Source organism: Hippoglossus hippoglossus, chromosome 11 (genome assembly GCF_009819705.1).
Source record: "Hippoglossus hippoglossus isolate fHipHip1 chromosome 11, fHipHip1.pri, whole genome shotgun sequence".
Lineage (NCBI taxonomy): Eukaryota > Metazoa > Chordata > Actinopteri > Pleuronectiformes > Pleuronectidae > Hippoglossus > Hippoglossus hippoglossus.
Window position 1 is genome coordinate 16,307,292 of NC_047161.1, and position 20,498 is coordinate 16,327,789.

The following is a 20,498-nucleotide window of genomic DNA, read 5'->3' on the forward strand; positions in this document are numbered from 1 at the left end:
TCGTAAGAAAATTTAAAAAGACACTGACTCTGGAAAGTTCAAGACTGATTCGGAGAGACAGTTCACAGGGAGGGGGGAGAGGGTGTAACGTCACATCGCAGGAGAAGAGGAGACCAGCAGAGGGAGAGATAGGAAGAGGTGTGGGGGGGGGGGGGGTAGCAAGGGAGGGAGATTTTCTATAAGCAGAAGCTAAAGAGGTCAGACTGCCCGTTTCTGGGTCAGAGCGCATTAAACAAGCAGCCGCGCTGAGCCGTCGTCCTCAGCCCCGTGGCGAAGCAGCAATGTGGACAGGCTTCTACCAACTGTGACCACACATTAGGAACTTACTGCGAGCCATACAGACACTGCTCAGGGCATCAACACATAAAGTTGCCCTTTATTCTAATCCACACCATATAGGGACACGCACACACACACAGGCCGACATCTAAAGAAGCCGGCAGCCAGCGGAGGTGTGTGTGTGTGTGTGTGTGTGCTGACTGGCACAAATGTTAACTTTTCACTCTCATCAGTAACGGTCCCAGGAACTCATCTGTAGGCATAAACATCGGGAGGTAACACAAACAGGACATGCTATGGAATATATATGAGCCGAGAGTGATTTGCAAGTCACCGAGTTGGCAGCGGGACATACCACATTCATTGGTTTATTTTCATGTCATATTTCCTGCAGTTATTTAGCCCAGCTGCTGCTAATAGTCAGTGCATGACAGTCACGCAAGGGGGGAAATATTCTGGACAAATCATCCCATTTAACATGAAGCAAACTGGTGCTGATGGTTCAAAGGGGTATTGAAGAAATGTAGTGTTGCACTTCCATACAGTAGGAGAACCTTGATTGGTAAAATTGGTTGAATTCCTTTTTTAAAACTGTGTTCTGTTGGATATATGGTCACCAAAAACGCCAACGGTTATGTGGGTTGCAAAGATTTGTTGCCTCCACTTGCTGGCTCTCAGAAATCCAGTATGTTAAAGATTTGAAGAAAAATTCTGTAATGTTTTTGCCCAACTACCATCTCCAAACCATAGATTGTATATAGGATGGACGAATAATCGCCACTTCCTCCCACTATCCAGAAATGAAGCCAAAATATCCATGCTACAAATTCTGCCATCTTGTCTATATGGAGCCAGAGTCTGTGCAGTAGCTATATCACGTCGGAATCAAGGTCCCACTGTTACAGGCGCTTGACCAATCATGAGCTGGTCTCAGCAGTCAATCATAATGTGTCACCGTATTTTCTATCTTAAACGGAACTTACCGGAAAATAAGCACTTGCACGTACATCGGTGTGATAAGAACTACATCAAATGACAGAAAAACCACTTTATATATATTAAATGTGTTCTTTGACTATTTAGTTTGGTCCAAGCCTCATCCACTAACTTGAAGGAGGCTGGATTTATGACCTGTACTGCAGCTAGCCACCAGGGGGTGATCCACGACTCTTTGGCTTCACTTTTTTGGAGAAGTCATGTCCTTCACCTTTATATACAGCGTAGTCCAAAAATTGAACATGTTCAGTCACCTGCAGTGCAGAAAGGGAAGTCATCACCAGGCCACTGTGGCTGTGAGGAGAAATTTGTTTTCCATTAACTGAATACTTCTGTATTTGTGATCAGATCCACCCAGTCGGCCATTTTGGGGCGAGCGTAACAAATGTGGTTTACAACATTCAAAGCAGTTAAAGTTAAATATGAGAGGAATCGGTTCAGCGTTTGTGAACAACTCCAGTTTTAACAAAACAACCCCAACATTGCCCTTGTAACAAGACCTTCACCTACAGTGTTTTTGTCTCAATCGTCATGGAGACGGATCCACTGACTCAAGCCCAATAGTGGTTATGATTTATTTCATCGCATTTGAATTGAGCTGTTTTGGCTCATAAGCTAATCATAAAGTTCATCTTGTAACAATCCCAACTCAAAGGTTCACTTAGTAGCTTTTTGGCAGATGGAGTACAGTTAGTTGTCAAGGAGATGTGTTGACCTCAGTAGCTATTAAACAGGGGTCAGGGTTTGGACTGAAAGACTTCGGAAAACCCAGTGATTAGACCTTGATTTGGATGTTTTTATGAAAACATTTCCATATTACAAGTGAACTTTGATTCTTAGATTTTTTTATTCTGATGAATTCACTTCTCATAGGATACAATGGCTTCTGTGTGCTTGAGCTACATTAGGGGAAATAAGACATCTCCATTAGAGATTATTAAGTTTTCACATTCAAGCACTGTTTACTGATTTAATGTGATGAATGCAAAACTTTGCTGGCACGACTGCCTTTTGACTACGTCTGAATGACTCCCATTCATTTGCCATCGCCATTAGGCTAAATTTGACAAATGTTTGAGTGGCAACTACTAGAGAAGTAAACATGCCACTTTCACCTCACCTGTAACACACGCTCTGAGTAGAGAGCCAAAATGTGACTAGGAAAGAATGAGGAAGAATAATCTTTCAAGGGCAAAATACACCCAACTGAACTGAAAGCAGCTATTAGACAAAAGAGACAAGAGAGAGAAAGAGAAAAGGGCAAATATCTTTCCAATTATCAGCTCCGGAGCATTTTCTTAAGAGCGAGCTGAAAGGACAGGTTATTAAGGTTTAATGCATCACAGCATAGGAACCATTCAAGGCCTTTTCCCTCATTAGACCGACCACCAGCCTCGCCACGTGTGTCTGAGTGTGTGTGTGTGTGTCTGAGTGTGTGTGTGTGTGTCTGAGTGTGTGTGTGTGTGTGTGTCTGAGTGTGTGTGTGTGTGTGTGTGTGTGTGTGTGTGTGTGTGTGTGTGTGTCTACATAGGCTTGTGCATGCAAGTACGCACAGCTAAGCACCTCACACACTACTAAACACTTAAACACTGGTAATGAGAGTGTGAGTGCTGGCTAGTCCGCTTACAGACGGAATAATTGCAGATTTAGCCAACAAGGGCATTTTCATCCTCTTGTATAGATGGGATTAGCACATACAGAAAACACGGGTAACATTTTCCTAATAAAACCACTCAACAGGAGCGAATACGCTGCTGGAACCATGCCCAGCAAATGTATACAATATATATAAATGAAAGTATTTCATAAATCCTTGAGCAAAAGAGGGAGAAAAAAAAAAACATTTAATCATATTTCCTGGCTGTGAGATTCCTTTTGTAAGATGTAAGATTCCTTTTATATAACAGCCGTTCAACTGGAGGTAATGCTTGTAGAAAACACTGTGCTGGGCAACAATTCTTCTCAGAACTAAGGCCTGATTCCTGACTTTAAATCCTTCCTATTTGCTTTTCAAAGCAAGCAAACAAACAACATGATGAAAATTCTGCGGATGATATATTGCCCAGGTTGTTGTCTGCGTATTACTTTGCAGTGTGGGTTGACTCCACAAACAAAGCCCACATTGATTCTACTTATTGAAATCCACCACATAATATCTGAGGGAATCCGTCTGCCCATAAAGCTCTCTTGCCCTCTATAAATAAAAGGATATAATAAAAAATTGAGATGGAGGGAAGAGGAAAAATAAGAGCCTCTGGGGGAGAGGAGGCCTGATCAACCTCAACCTGGGGAGGATGCAGGAGGTAAACGATTTGGCCTGCACGTGAGGCCGCTCGCTGGGACTTAACGCAGCCAGGCGCCGCCATGTGAATACATTAACCGCCCAAACCACCGGCTGACGTCCAGTCCAAGACCTGCGGATCAATGAAGAAGTATCTGCTGTGGAGCTTCTGCTCAGTGAGCCACTAACTCTCCTTCTGTCCGTTCCTGCATCGGGTGATCATCGCCATGTGGGCACACTGTTGCCCCCAAGTCTGATGAGGATGATTTTCCATAGATGGAATGATTAATGTGCCTGCTCTAAGATGCTGAGTGAGATTGATGCTGCCCGCTACCCCCTCCATGCCTAATCTTTCATCCTTACAGTAAATATGACACAATGTCCATATGCACACGAAAACAGCCTGATTACAAACAGCTTGCAAGCCCTCGTCCCTTTTAATGATTACATCCAAAGGCACTCTCTCAGTCAAACAGCAGTTTCCCTTAATGAAATTAGCTGATCGCACTATCTGCCTCCTTTGAGCGCGAGGTAAGGAGTTTCCACGGGGGTCACTCGGCTAAGTAACCCTCGTTAAGCAACTCTGATGCAAATGAGATGCAAATCTGGCTAAAACGGAACACTGGTTAATTTGGCCTCTTGACATTGCAAACAGTCTCAGGGGGATGTGATGCAAATTTCATGCAAATGACAACTGACGGTCTTTGTCTCCGATGGCTAAAGGGTGGGAGCCCATGGGTTCAGGTTCATGACGGGGTTTTGTCTATGCAAACATTTGATGTATCCAAGTGGAACTAAAGAAAGTAAATACCCACTAGAGGGCGAGGTGGAGTGGCAGGGGGGAGGTTCACGACAGGTCAGGAGGCTGTCATCGCAACAGCTGAAGGCATTATACACCCACGCCGCGCGGGCGCAAGAGATGGAAAAATAGAAACCTCAAACCCAGAGAACAAGAGGGAAGTAGACATTACATTCCAACCGCTCCACATATGTACCGAAGCCAGGACCCAGCTGTGTATAATCCAGCCAACTCCTACATCATCTGGAGGCCTGCCCCATATATTCGCTCCTCAGATCCAACCCTCAGTGACAAGCCCACATATAAATACAGCAATCTGGGCAGAGTTCTGTTAGCACCTGACAGAGGTGGCATCGAAAGCCAAAGGCTCCCGTGAAGAGGAGAAATCTCAGTGCAGACAGGCCCTAAAAGACCTTGTGACACAAATCACTTCCTCTAACGCTCAGTCTGTGATATACAGACAACAGCAGTTTTCATCTGTCCATGTACATTTTGAAATTCTGCAAGCTCCGTGTACTTTTAACACTAAATACACCCCCAAAAAAACTTGACATTTAATTCTAAAATGAATGTTTCCAATTGTGAATGCTGCCAAAGGGCTTCGTGCAAATTGGGCAGCCTTCAAATGTTTGGGGAACAGACGTGCGTCCTTTGCAGGTTTCAGCGACTCAAAGCCCACTGCAGCTCGGTCAACTGATTCCACGAGGCTCATTGAGAGAACCTGCTGTGGGTGTGATGCTGTGTCTGCCGGTAACTCAGGGAGGAGGCTCAACCTCAATTCAACGAAGGCCACCCTCTGAAGTGGAGCAGCTAAAGACTGAGTCACGAGGATGTAACCTTAGATAACTTGTACTGGAGTGCAGTTTGTTTGTTCAAGAATGAAAACCAGATCAACACTGTCCTGATGTGACCTTGGCTGTCTCTACAGAGAAGTATGAAGAAGATGTGCTCAGAGAAGAAAAATAAAAACATGTTATGCCCTTTCACAACCATGCATTTGACCATTTCCTCTGACTTTTACTTATGTGTTTTGTTTGACCTTTTGTTGACTATGTGCCTTCAGACCTGTTCGCACCAGCATTTGAAAAGGTGAAACCAAGCAACATAAATGATGTGCCTTTGCTAAACATTGGTGATTATCAACATGCACATTTGCAAACTTAAACATGACCAAACCCACCTGACATTGCTGACCTTTGAGAGTACGGAGAGCCGGACAGGACAAAATAGAAAATGCTATTCAGCCGTGCATCGCCATCCACTTTTATTTAACTTCCCTCGGTCGGAAAAATGAACCACGTAAAAGAGCCGTGATCAGCAGACGGTTATGAGACAGGATTCGATGAAACAAGTGTGACTCCTAAATGAACTGTGTGAACTTATTGTAAAGGGACTTTTCTCATCTTATCGACCACTCAAAGCAGCTCACTCACATCCATACCCTGCACCTCAGTATCTTGACCGAGGACACTTTAACTTGGTAAATGGAGGAGCCAAGGATCAAACCCGCAAAACCCAAGATTAGTGGACGACCCGCTTTCCCTTTAGCCACAGCTGCCCGAAACCAACATTTTAGCACCGTCTATTCGGCAAAGATGCACAGATCAAGAAGCTAAAATGTATTTTTTTTGTTGTCATTTTGTATCATTTTGAGTCTTTGAGCAGTCTTTGTGCAGGAAACATGCCCGCAGGCCCACATGATTTAATGAACCCCATTTAAGCCCAACAATCCCCTTTTACATATTCTAAAACTGCCTTCAAACCCAGACGCCACACAGTTTCTCCACAGAGACACTCCCTCGCATCTCTGACAGATTGATGCGCCAGCGTCCTTCCGTAGCTGAGTCACAGATGGCCAAGATGATGTCCAGACCCATAGTTTTAATGACAGTTTTAGACAGTGATGTCTGAACAGATGCATGCAGAGCGAGCGACAGGACAGCCGGTCTGAGTGATAGATAGGAGGAGGATTTGCCAACTGCATATTCAGGCAAGTGTTCAGCTGCCTCCACGGAGAGGGGCGAGAGGCCGTAGTGATTCAAATGGAGCGCACACTTTCTAATGGTCTCCTCATAATCAGTCATGGTGTCGCATTTGTTTGTACATGCAAAGTGATGGCAGTAGGTGAGTGAAGAATTAAAAACCTTGGGAGAAAAGTTCAAACCCCTGATACGGCTGGTTTACACCAAAAATAGCAGTTATATAAGGATTTTTAAACACACTAAAATAGTTCATTACATTGCCATTCACAGTGGAGGAGTTTGCCTCTGGTTCCCCCCCCCCGGTGAGGTTCTCTCAGCTCACTGTCTTATCAGTGTTGCATTGTGCAAGGTACAAAGAAAAGAAAAAAAACTACTGCTGCACATTGTTCCCAAGATGTAAACAATAAGTATACTATTGTTTAAGACATTTTACGTGGTATTTCACTGCACATCATAACATCCTGCAGAACAAGTGCAGCGTTGGCATCTAGACAGCCAAAATAAAGACGAGTGCGTTCACCAGGGTGTCATGTTTCCATCACTGCCGATCACAGCCGAGAAAAACCTGTGTCTGTGTCATTTGACCTGCGAGTGAATGCTGTTTGTATCCGTTCACATTACAGACCAGAAGCCAGATGTTAGTGGGTTTTTTGGCCAGAATACAATGGGACAGTTTCTCACCTGGTCAGTCACTGCATGAAGTGGACGAGATTTAATGTGAAGTTACAAGAATTGTACGAAGCAGCGTGTGTTTGATTTGTCTTGATATAAAGCTGCTGCCAAGACTGATGAGAATCTACATCTGCCTTGTTCTTCAGTAATACAGAACACAGAGCTATGTCACAGACGTTTTTACCTCGATGGTAGCATTGCTTGCAAAGGCTCAGACCTTAAATTAACACTAGACAGGAACTACAAACAGAATCAGTTAATAGTATAATAAACTGCACATATATTCACCAACTCAGAAACTGTCTGTGCGGTCTGTAATTGCAACTACAGAGGTACGAGAAAGTCAAACTGGTGAAGCAGCTCCTCTACGTCTCAGTCCATCAGTGCGGATCAGACCACACGTCTGCACTGAAACGTGCTGTAGAAAGTGCAGCTACTCCTTCATATGATAGAAAAGACAGGTAGAGGTGCCTGCAGGTGCTACTTTGCACGTCCTGCCATGATCATCTGTTGATCGTCGTCTTTGTATCCAGAGGCCCGCGCAGCAAACAAGCGCACCTTCCACTTCAGCGTACTCAGTGCTCCATGAGCTGCGGGTGATGAATCAAACTACTCCTGTCCTGCTCTCTCACTATTCATTTCATTCATAAACCCAAAATATTGCTAAGGCAGCCGATTGGCTGGGAGGGCGCGACGCAAAAAGACGGCGTGCTCTCGGTAGCCAATGGCTGAAGAGTAGTACGCTCTCTCCCTCTCGCTTTCATGCTCCCTCTTTAACCCTCTCTCATATTTTGTTCTCTCTCGCTCTCTCCCTTTCCCTGCCTCAGTGAATTACAGCAGTCAAAACAGCCTGACTGTAGAGAGTGTAGTGGAGAAACCAGCGCTGTATTTTGGGGACGGGTGGGACAGCTGGGCAAGACTATCAACCTACACTTGTAGAGTGGATTGCACTTGCTCCGACTCACTCCTAAAGCCCCTCAGGGGCCAAACCTTAAGTGGTGACTTAGTCCCATGTCCCCCGTTAGGCCTCGCCATCTGTTTATTTTGTTAGGTGCTGAAAAAAACCCTCCTAGGTGACAGGGAAAAGCACTTTAAAAATGAAACTTCATTGACCGATTGATCGGCTGATTGACAGCTATATTGGCAGATCTTTAACTGAGCCCTCTTGAGATGAGAGTGTGCTTACGTCAGTCCTAACTCAATATGATCCAATTCAATATTCACTTTGTTTTTTTTTCCACGTGCAATTCTTTGTGGCACAGAGAGGACAAAAAAAAAACAACAGAAAGACACATGAATCAATAATTGCAGTGATCCAGTGACTCTCCATGAACTCAGAGTGAGTGTGCCACTGTTTACAGGGAACTGGGTTGACAGGGTTTATGTGAGGTTTTGAGGTGCAACACTGCCATCTATGGAAGGGTCTGGGTGCAGCAGTCTGTCCACAGATTACATCATCATGTTGAGGGCACTGATGTGTTTTTCTACGATGCTGAGGCTCAGACAAAGAGAAGCAGGGACACTGGAATGAAACTGGATCAGGACAAGAGAAAGTTTCAAAATATATATATATGAGCACATACATAGAAATAAAGAGGCAACAGAGAGTTTACATATATCCGCAAACAATTTTCCATGTATATTTCACATTTACATGACTTCAAATCATCCAATTTGACTAAATCGTTAAATAAAATGTATCCATCATCTATACATATTTTCCTTTCAGGGTCGCGGGGGGGGAGCTCGAACCAATCCCAGCTGGGGTGAGAGACCGGAGAGGTCACCAGCGTATCACAGGGTCGACATACAGACACAATTTAGAGTCTCCAATCAAACTAACCCTAATCTGCACATCTGACTGAGGGAGAATAAGTGCCTTATAGGCTGAAGACTACTGTCCACAAACAAACAAATAAATGTACTAATCTTTTCTTCAATATTATGTCTGTATGTTTGTCTGCATGCTTAAAATCTTTGTTTTTGTAGCAGCTAAAAAAAGATCTTCTTCCCCTCATTGGTAAAAACAAGGCTGCTTTCCTTCTGACAACCAGCCTAACCAAAGAGGCAAGTCAGTGATTTCTGGTATTATACGGACGTCTCAGGAATCACTCAGACAATAAGACTGAGTTAGAAACCTTTGACCTCTGTTAGATCTCTGCTCGTTTGTGGTTTAACAGGTCTTTTCTCAGCCGTAGATAAAGGTATTAAGACAGATTCTATAAACATATTTTTGATTTTCGTACATTGATCTGAATTTATAATTAAAAAAGGTTATAAATAAGCTGTAATAATGGAAACGTTGCCACAATTATTGTCTGAATGTCACAGTGGGCTTCACTTGAATGAAGGCAGAAACCGTCACACCACCATTTCAGTGTCTGACTGATGGGATGATGATGACGAAGAATATACAGTAGCAATATACGTTAAATATTCTGCTCACACTGCACATGTTCTGTTTACACTGTATGTATTATTTCTATCCTATTTATATTTCTTCATTTCTCTTAATCTTATTTTCGGTCAGGTTTTGTTGTGGCTTAAAGTAAACCCCACACAAGAGAGTTCATTTCGAAAAAAGGGTATTTTTTTCCTCTTCAAGGAACTTGGAGCACTGTAAAAACATTCTCCAATTTATTTCCATACACTGTATTGAGGATTAGGTTTTTTCATGTTAGCAACAGATGCAGTTGCAAAGGTTAAGCATCTTAACTGTGGGTTGGGTCGGACATTAGGTCATTTCTACTTGATGCCACATACATAACAGGTCAAAACTCAGTCACAATTTCAAACCAGCAGGAGCTTTCGAGTGAGGATGAAGGATTCAGTGGGATCACACTGCCTCCTAGTGTCTCCATGTGAACTACACCGGATTCAGGTAAAGTTCACTGTGGATGGGTTCTGAATGTTGTTGTTTTTTAATGATGTAGTGCTGTAAAAACTGAGCACATGACATGATGGCTGTTCTTGCAGCAGGCCAGTGAGAAGAGAAACTGGAGGCTGCAACATATTCACACCCACTAACACACGTTGGAACAAAGCTGTAATATCTACTCGAGTCAAATGCTGTAGATTACTCAGTTATTAATTTAAATATTAGAGTAGAAACATCTAGAAACAATTACTGACTTCCTTGCAAATTAACTGTATCACGGACAACTCAATTAAAACTGTAGTTCTAGTTGTTTAAAGATTTACTATATGATGGCAAAAACCAAAATGACAAATTATCTAAATATGAAACAATGACGAGCAATTTTTCAAACATGTGTAAACCATCCATCACTTATTAAATAAAAGCTTGCTGGACACCATTTACCTATTGCTATGATCTACAGCATCTTTGTATTGACAATATTGTTAGACGGCCAAAAGGTTTGAAGGAGATGAGTCAATGAAGTTGGGTTTTCCTACAACTCACTGTAAAATAACATGGTAAGACTCATCTATTTGCTCTGTGGAAGGATTTGACACAATTAAAGCTTCAGCAAGTGAACTTGACAGTAGCCTCACAATCATGTATCACTGAGCCAATCACAGCTGCTGATGCATTGTTTTCGTGATATGCATATCACAAAGCTGTGACCTATGCTGTGTGGGGTCAATGGTACCAGGTCAAACTGTATTTCAAACCAGAGGTCAATGTAGCTTGGTCAAATATATTAAATATAAAAATCAGTCAATATTGATAATTATCACGATTTATTTATGAGCTGAGAATGACAGTCAACAAACAGAAAAAACATTTTATAAATCTGAGGTAGATGTGTTATACCTCCACACTGTGTTTACACAATGCATAAGCAATATATCAATATACATTCAACCTTTTTTATATTGTAATAACTATTGTTATACCTCTGACGTCTCTGAGAACATGAATCACCTCATTATCATTGTCTTTATGGGTAACTGCTGAAATACAAGTAGTAACAATAAGTGAATATACAGTGTGAGCTCATGTGAACAGGCATTTATTTCAGCTTGACAGTCAGTTTACCTTCACATATCAGCCATTTAGCCCTCAAGGTCCGTGGGCACAACTTTGGTGCACAGCACTCGTGATGCAAACTCATTTTCAACTGAGATTATCAAAAACTGTAAATAAGAAAATCCATGACGTGGAAGCTCTGAAGAGCAGGTAAAAAAAAAAGCACAACATGCTGACATTAGACCTTTAGTGTCGCATCCTCAAGAATGCTCCAAACTGCCCTGTGTTACTTTTCTTAATGACATTACACACAAACCCACCAGTGGAGTCGATCATTCTTTAACCGGCTTGAACTTCAACGTATGGTCCAAGGATTCAAAGTGTGAACTTGTCAATTTCTGACAGTAAGCTGGCACCCAACAATTATTTGTATCATAGATACAATTTTTTGTTGTTGTTTATTAAGTTGAAACATAACAAAAAAAAACTGTTATAATTGACCAGATCCAAAGATGTCTCATGTATGACCCAAAAAGCATCAAATCCTCATATTTAAGAAGCTCGGACCAGCAAATATTTTGAATTTTTTGTTTTAAAATTATTAAATTAAATTGTATATATTAGGAAAATGGTTGGAGAGTGGTTTTCTGTTATTATTTCAGCTCTACAACAAAGGTCTGGCTCTTTCTGAAGTAGGTTTTAAGGATAAATGACAACCTTTTCATATATTGATAAGATTTATTTTCCTGTAGTTTTCACATTTTTAGTTTAAGCAGCACTCAAAGGAGAAGCTTAAGCCTTAAAGGTCACTCAAAACTTCAACAGGAACCTTTCACTCTCCAAGGTTGATTTGACACTACGAGAGCTGCAGTCTCTATGATCAAGGACAGGTTTTTCTACAGAAAGGAGATTTATCAGTTAAGTTGGTACCAAGTCACAGTGTAGCCAAATAATGTTGTGTTCATCAACAGCAACAGGGTTGATGACAGGCTGCATCTGTACCTCAGAAAATAACTTGCTGGGATGTTTAACATCTCAAAAAGCAGTCGGTGAATTGGAGAGCCCGATGACTCTTCGCCACCAAAATTGAGTAGATACATTACGACTCACTGGGGAGTTCACACAACATGACTGTCTTTGTAATCTGAGGTCTTGCAGTTATACTGAGTTCAGGAGGAACTCCCGAATGGTCCGCAAACTAAATCTAATCACGAAAACACACACAAGAAGACACAGGGATCCCAGTTAATCTCCTGCTCTTCTGTGTCATCCCGCTTCAGAATAAAAGTGGAGGCAGTGAAACGGTTCTGTGGACGTCACAGTTGTAAAGAATAGAGAACAGCTTGGGCCACATATTTCTGTCCAAACTCATCTGAGGCCAAGAGAAAAATAACCGAGCACAACCCGAACTCGTTCAGTTTTGGAGGTTATATCTATAAAAAGGCATCAGAGTCTGCAACGCGTCAGCGAGCCTCTCTAATCGCGTCTTTGAGGAGTTCACACATAGTGATTGCCGACTGCCGATCGAAGGTGTTTGTCGGCCACTTGCAAAACTCATCAGCAACTGGCCAATCGGGCTGAAAATCGTGCAATGTGAAGTAGACTAAATACAAAAGAAGTGTTGACACAATGTCCTGGACAAAGCGCTGCTATCAAATCATGAACTCAAAATGTATAATGTCAAACTTTGGGAAATGCCATAAACATTTTTGATTCAAACAAATATAAAAAATTGCACTTCTAGCAAAAGGTCCCAGAGCCCTGAGAAAACTGTGAAGCCAAAAGTCAGACAGACTGAGCTATGCTGTAGTTTGTTTTGCATAGCTGACAGGAAAGCACCAATCCAATACCTTATAAATGACTGATCCCCATTACATACAGTTTGTCAGTGTTATTAAATTCCGTGTATCCAATACCAGGTATATTATTTCAGACACGAGGCATCACTTCAGTTGTTAGAGCTGCAGCATTCCTCAGCCTCGATATACCTCAGATCACAACTATTACAATTCTGTGAGATATACAGATTTTTAAACAGATCAGCATTTGGTATCTGCCACGATCCTTTGTTGAGATAAGATGAGTGAAGAATGGATCAGTGCATCACACGACAGGCAACCCAAGACAAGTATTTCCATGTCAGTGCAAAGTGATGAGGGACTAACCCTTGGGAATGAGGCACAGAAATGTAATTTTGTATTATTGATCATCAGCAGCAGTCTCAAAATAAGGAGAAAAAAAGGAAATTATTAAACATGCAGTTGTGGTATGCAAAATCACCATCCACTGTGGAACTTTTTCCTTGAAGTCCAAAAAAAGTGTCAGGAGTTTTTAAAACAGGAAACTCAGCAGATAATGATGGCAAACGGACGGTTAAATCTTCTGGCTGTGTCGAGAAAGATCCTTCATGTTCACGACAGGAACTTTGATCCACAGTTTCCTTTAAGTCCACAAGTCGTAAGGACGTCTACCTTAGTATTCAGAACAATATGGTCATTGCAATAAAGCTCCCCTGTAATGTTTTTGTGTTGCATCTACCTTCACATACCTGAGTGTGAGTAAACCAGAGTTACATTGTCCAGGATAGGTAAATTTGGATATTTTTTTTTTTTAAATCATATTCGGAGCAGTACTTTCATTAGAATTCCCTGTGATATCCTGTTTGTGTGAAGGTATCCACTGCCGCCAGAATTATTGATTTTTTTCTATAAGAACAGCTGCTCAGACAAGGGGCATCTTCACTGGAAATTGCCCCAGGTCGACAGAGGAGAAGTGGTCAGTGATGCCCTCGTTGTCAGCCAGGCTCACGAGGTACTGCTCTCCATCAACAGAGAAGGCCACGGGTGAGGCGAGAGGGACAAAGCTCTGCTGGTCTTCCGAGGGGGGTTGTAGGGAGGTGAGGGAGGCGGGCGCGAGGGAGGTGGGGGCAACAGTAACCGGTGATGAATGTTGTGTCGGATCGGACAGCGTGTTGCGGATACTATTGATTCCGGGTGTATTGTTAGCATCATCTGGAAAGATAATGGGAGTGTGGATAAGGAGACATGAGTTGGTGGAAAAAACATGAGCAATGATGGTGTAAAAACGCAAAGTAAATGTGAACCAGCCATTTAACAGTAGGGTTATAACTAAATACATTGTCTTATAGAAAGCTCCCATTTATGGGCAAAGGCTCATGGGTATTTTCTGTGGCAGTTCAGTCCCCCTTTGCATGAGTAATCAGTGAGATGGACCACAGGATCTGTAAGTGTAAGACTCACCTTTGGAAGACACCTTGGCGAAGGACGAGTCAGGCGAAACTGGGACCGAGTCATTCCTACTGGTGGACAACTTCGAGTGGCTGCCATTGGCCACAGAGACATCTCTGCTGACCAAAGAGGGGTCATCGGAGCAGAAGAACACATCAATGGGCCCCCGGGTGCTTCGGAGGTGGACCTGGAGCCTCTGAAACACAAGGCAAGTAAACAGTGATTTTCACTAAATGTCTCTGAACAGTTCCAGACACTTTACGAGAGCGGTTTCTGGAGGAGTTCAAATTTAAAGATAAAAATTCAAAGTTAATTTTAGGCACAACTGAAACCACAGCCATGGTTCCACTCAAAATAATGACAAATTAAAAAAGAGAAAAGTGAACTCATCATATGTTGAGAGACATACCTCCTCTGGATGTGGGACCTCCAGTTTTGTCTGTGGAGGAGCTTTGATCACAATCACAGTCTGTTCTTTCAGACTGGGGATCATCTGAACATCCTCATAGGTCAAATAGGAAAATGTTTTCCATAAGGTCAAGGATGATAATCAAAGTGTTTTTATATACAGACAGGGACACATTCAATGACTAACTGGAGAAATGTCACAAAAAGTGTATACAATATACAGCTCTTTTTCACAGAGCAAAAAAATAATAGTTTGTCAATTAGTCGATCAGTTTATCAACAGTAAAATAATTGAAACTATTTTGATCTCTGATTAATTAATTTTTTTGTTCTTAGTTTAGTTCCAGCCTCTCAAATCAGAGGCTTTAGTGATTTTCTTTATCATTTTGGAATAGATGAAGATTAAAATAGGCTTCATGTACAAAAACAGATGAGGATTTATATTTATGTGTCTCAGTTGTGCATCTTTGATACATCTGCGTAACAGAAATGTGTCTGATCTTTTAGTTGGAAGAATGATAAATATACATAAAGCTCCAGAAACGCCTCAAACGCAACATGCTGGGTAATGGAAAATCTTGACTTCCAACGACTCACAATAAAAATCTAATGATACTCATTCGAGCGCATACTGCCACCAAGGCCAGACAGGGCCAACAGCAGAAAACACCCAATCTCACAATTATAAAGGAAGTGAAAAAAAAAAGTCCTTAATCCGCCCATTGATCCGGATCTGCACCGAAGTTAAATGGATTCTTCCCTGACCCATTACCACATCCTTGCAACAAGTTTCTTGGAAATCCACTCAGCTGCTTTTGTGTAATCTTGCTTACAAACAAACCAACAAACAAACAAAAAGACAGGGGTGAAAAGATAACCATCTTGGCGGAGGTAATGAAGCCGAGTTCACAAAGGATATCTCTGATTGTACCCGTTCTGCCACATCTGCTGAACTTTGCACATACAGATTTCAATCGCCTCGTCCAGCTTCCTCTCCTGCTCACTGAGAGCCTGCAGTTCTTCAGCTTCTTCTCTACTGAGTGGAGCATACCTATGCACACACATTCAAGCAGCAATACAGGATGAACACCACGACAAACATCAACATATTATATCTGACTATTATGTTGAATCATTCTAAATAATAACCAAGACAAATTAGTGAATGTGCGTATATGCGCTTTCAGTGCAAACAGCTCCTTTCCTAAATACACTTCCTACAGCATCCATTCATACTTACATCCACTCAATATTGTTTTTAGACTTCTTTTTGATGACCCGGATCCCCTCAAGGACGTTGGTGATATCGTAGATACGCCTCTTGGCGACATTGAGCTGAATGGTGACTGAGTTTAGGTCGATCACGCCATTGGAGGAGTTCTTTAGCAGCTCTATAAACCTCCGTGTCAGCAAACAGAGTGAGGTGTCATTGCGCGACTTCTCAATCCGAGACATGCCTGTTCGGGGATTGGGGGCGGGACCTGTAAAAATGGGAGGAAATGTGCGATTATTTCTTTCTTCTTTATTTCTCAATACTTGTGATCTGCCTTGTGTCACTATATGCAAATATATACGTACAACAGTTGTGTTTGCAAAGACCAAATAATGCAATTTTTACACCGTTTGAGTTAACATATGTGTGTGATGACGATGTTTCAGTGTGTGTCAGCATGAGTGAGAAAGAGAGATAAAAAGATTGAGCAAAGTGAGGAGGGATTGAATGAATAAATACACGCAGCTATGAAGAATGATTTAACACGTATACACCAAAATCAGTGGGTATACATGTTTTTTTTATAAAAAGGTGGGTAAATACAAAAAAGGCAAACCACTAAGAACAGATGTTCATACCAGGATGTAAGGGTTTCTGTTTTTCTGTGTTGCAAAGAGGGGCCGCGGGCCTCATGGCTTTGGCAGTCCCGCCTTCATCCTGGGGGGCACCGACTTCCAGCTCCAGTCTTCTCTTTGCCTGAGAGAAAGAAATTGCACCGCTGTCAGACAGCAGAATACATGTATACCTCAACTATACACAAAATGGTTGGTATTACAATACCTCTAAACTAAAATTTTAAGTTTGCATTGCAACTATGTCATTGAGTCCTGTGGCTCACAGGGCCATAATACATTATAATCTTCTCGCCAATCCATTGTATTATATTTAATCAGAAGCAATGAGTCCGGTTGTTGAGAATGTATTTGTGATTGCAGGACTGATCAAGCAAAGTTATGTGTACTTGGTATATTTCAAAAGGACTAATTCAAAACAGATAACTTAAATTGACTTTGGACTCCTGCAGGAAAGGAGGACAATTGCTCTATCTTGGAGAAAAATGGATATACCTTCAATAAATGTAAGTGTGAAGGAGGCTGACTTAATACAACTTAAGGCAAAGCGGGAGAATTAGAAGAACTGTGGAAAGTAACCGTAACTAGACACTACACTATCACTATGAGATGGAAGTGTGTTGAGTGCTTGTACGAGACCGCTGAGATCACAAGTGCATTAAAATAAGCTACTTTACAAGGTCATATCATCATTCTATTTCATTCTAATAACATTTAATCATTTTACACAATTCTATCCATTTTGTTTGTATTATCTCTTTCAACTTGTTTTGTAATTTCGATACAGATTTGTCATTTTTATTTCCTTTACCTATTTTATTCAACTTTTTTAAAATCTCATTTGCTTTAAACTGTTGCTTCCTGATTTTACTCTGTTTCCTGTTCATTGTGTCTGTTTTTAATGTTCCTGTACAGCACCTTGACTCAAATCACCTTGCATTCTACATTTTTTATTTGTATTTTATCTTCTATCTGGACTGTAGTTTTTCTCTTTAATCAAGTGAGGTGTTTTGATTAAATTTGTATTGTTATTTGTATACGTAAAATATGGGCAAAACTTGATTAATCGTGTTCAAATGAGAAGCACTGAGGGTGTTGTTAGGTTAAATGTTTGGCGTGTTGTTACCTGGGGGATGGGACAGTAGCTCCGCCACCCTCTGCAGGGAAGCAACAACCCCCCCCCATCCCCCTGCCATGCTGATCCAAGGCCTCCACACTCATTAGCTTGTGGCTGAATATTACATTACATGGTTCAGTCTGCTTAAATAAGTAAAGTCAGGAAATACACGACTGTAACTTCACCTTCAAAATAAAAGCATGCCACCAAAACAGACACTTCTCACACAACATAAATCCAACCAAGAGTTTTAAGCGGGATATAATTATAGCCATAACATTAAATCCAATATAATATACTTTGAGCTACAGTGGCCAGTGCTACAATGTATTAGATGACATTCAATTTCAATCAATTTTAAAGTTGTATTTGTGCAGGCAATATTCACAAATTACAATGTATCTCATATGGCTTAACATGGTGCGACATCGTCTGAAAATTGTTGAACCACAAAGACAGGCCAGGTCAGCAATGCGATAAGAGTAATAAGTATATTTAGTAGGGCTGTTAACGAAACCGCGGTCCAGACGTCCACAGTTTTGGTTCCTGAATCTCCCTGTCCCATCCCACAAGCTGCCACGGCAGCAGGGGCAGCCTGTTGCGCACTTGTCCAATTACACTCCAATCCAATCACAACCCCGCATGAGCTGAACCAACACAGAAGTGACTAGTATCTTCAGAGTGTGGAGGTTGGAGAGGATCCCCCGCTTTTTGTTACGCAGCAATTACACCCCCCTCAAAACAAAAATGAGGTATGAACCAAACCGTGGCTCAAAAACCAAGGTCCAAACCGAATCTTGGATTTAGCGCATCATTACAGCCCTAATATATCGATAAAAAAAGTAAGAATAGCTAAATATAAAATTTGAATTACAATTTTATAATACAAGAAAGTGACATGTGTATACTGCATAAGTACATATAAATTATTGTATATTTTCCAGAGGTCATTAAGATTTACAGAGGATTAAACAATGAGTTTAGAAGCTTGACGGCCTGTAATAAAAACTTTCCTTAAATCCGGTGGTGCGTGCGGCCCTGCTCCTGTACCATTTGCCAGATGCTAACCGAGAGATCAGTCTGAATGCTGGAAGGCTTCCACAGACACCGCTGTTGGTGGATGTCCTGAATGGCCCGGAGTGTGTCCTGAAATGTGTTGAGCCGCCTCTACCACTCTCTGAAGTGATTTGCAGCTGCGAGCAGAACGGTTCCCATACCAGACCATAATGCAGCCTGTCAGCAAGCTCGCAATGGTGCACCAGTGGAAGTTTGTGGAAAAAGACACTGACAAGCCTTCTTGACCATGGTGTCTGTGTGGAGTGACCAGGAGAGGTCTTCAGTGGACTCACACACTTCACCCACCCCTCCATCGGCATAGTGGTGAGTAGATAATGAATGAATTTTCTTTTTTTTCGGGGTGAACTATCCCTTTAAACAATCTTATTTTTTATTTTGAAGGGACGTTTGGAGTTTCCGGTGCTGTGGCGTGAAACAGTTTGTGACTAATGGCGAAAACAAACAAAGTAAATATGGCTAATTTGACATGAAGAACTGGTAACAAGCCTTCAAACATGTATTTAATAATAAAGACTGCATTAAGAAGAACATGCCCGGTGTGAGAAAGGTGCGTTCAACACAGGCTGTGTGATGTAAACAATGCAACATGGCTGACATTGAGGGAATAGTCACGTTTATCTTGTTAATGACTTTAGCAGTAGCCCCTCTCTAGAGTTATTATATATATTTACAGCTGCACCCGATTACTTGCTCTTACCTGGGCTTGTTCGCGTTGACATGGCTGCTGCCCCGGGCCGGTTGTCGTGGTGGTGGTGGTGGAGGGCCCGGGAGGCGCAGGGAACTTCAGGCCGTCATGCGGCTCCACGGAGGCGGCCTCGTTGAGGGCGGTCTGCGGGGTGAGGGTCCCGGCGGTGGAGCTTCCCTCTGAACCGTCGGAGCCTTCCGGGACCAAGAGAAGCTGCTTGATCATCTTGTTCCGTGGGTTTGACTCCTGGTGCGGGGCCGACGTCTCATTTTCCCCCCGCTTGTCTGATAGATCAGGGGCCGTATCCAGGGTCCAGCTCTGCAGACCAACACACACACGGAGCTGCAGAAGATCTACGCGCGAAACTCAGGTTCCTGGCAACACCTTTAAACCTCATTTGCATCTGGGTTTCTATTGGCTGTCGCTCTGTGTACGTAAAGGCGTGTACGTGATTTGACGTACATGGACTTTACCTGAATAACTTATACATACACATTCCATAGAGTTAAAGTTGCCACTATATTTGCACATTTGAATATATAAGGTTTTAGTATTGTATCGTATTGTGTTTGACTTTTTTTATAGAGTTCTTTCTACCTTGGTTTTATTTTGTTTTAATTATTAGACTGCTGAACTGACCTGTTTCTTCTCGTCCACCACTTTTCATTGTACTGTTGAACCCTTGTCAACTTGCAAAGGACAAATGAAACTTGAAGTTACATCTCCAAGGGAAATAAAGCACATTTTTCTGACGGCTTTACTTCTTAGTTTATTTACAGAATGCATTTTTACACCCCTCCCGTTAAGCGATAAAACCCCAAATGGCAGATTTATTTTCCTAATGAAATGGAGGATTAAATTCTGAATCATAAAAAAAGAATCTATTTTTTAAGATAAAAACCATTTTGGAGAACCCTCTAGAACTGGTTGGAAAACACTGAATGCTGTCACAAAAGCTGAAAACAGGTCTGTGTTGCATATGTAGACTGTATGATGCATTTCTGTAGATTACCCTAGAGTACATAAACTAGTACAACACTGCAGTAAAGTGCAATATACACATTGACACAGGACTAACATTAATCTACATTTCCATTACTCCAATGAAAAAAGACAAAAGTTTGTTCAGCCTAAAAAACTACTTCAATAGGTAAGACTGAAATTAATGAATTTTG

At 41.8% G+C, this 20,498-nt stretch overlaps 1 protein-coding gene across 3 annotated transcripts in view; it reads right to left on the minus strand.

Moving 5' to 3' along the window:
- Nucleotides 1-19,709, minus strand: part of e2f3 (E2F transcription factor 3) — a 144,355-nt gene extending 124,646 nt beyond the window's left edge. The window contains exons 1-7 of one of the 3 annotated variants that reach the window (XM_034599361.1): nt 19,336-19,709; nt 16,451-16,562; nt 15,840-16,080; nt 15,519-15,650; nt 14,601-14,715; nt 14,204-14,387; nt 12,050-13,954 (exon numbers count right to left, since the gene is read on the minus strand). In XM_034599361.1, the coding sequence (XP_034455252.1) occupies nt 13,665-13,954; nt 14,204-14,387; nt 14,601-14,715; nt 15,519-15,650; nt 15,840-16,080; nt 16,451-16,562; nt 19,336-19,548 (1,287 nt within the window). In that variant the 5' untranslated portion in view covers nt 19,549-19,709 and the 3' untranslated portion in view covers nt 12,050-13,664. Of the gene's footprint in view, nt 1-12,049; nt 13,955-14,203; nt 14,388-14,600; nt 14,716-15,518; nt 15,651-15,839; nt 16,081-16,450; nt 16,569-19,335 lie in introns of those variants that run through there. The other 2 variants (XM_034599360.1, XM_034599363.1) reach the window with 2 other exon arrangements.
- Nucleotides 19,710-20,498: the final 789 nt, after the last annotated feature.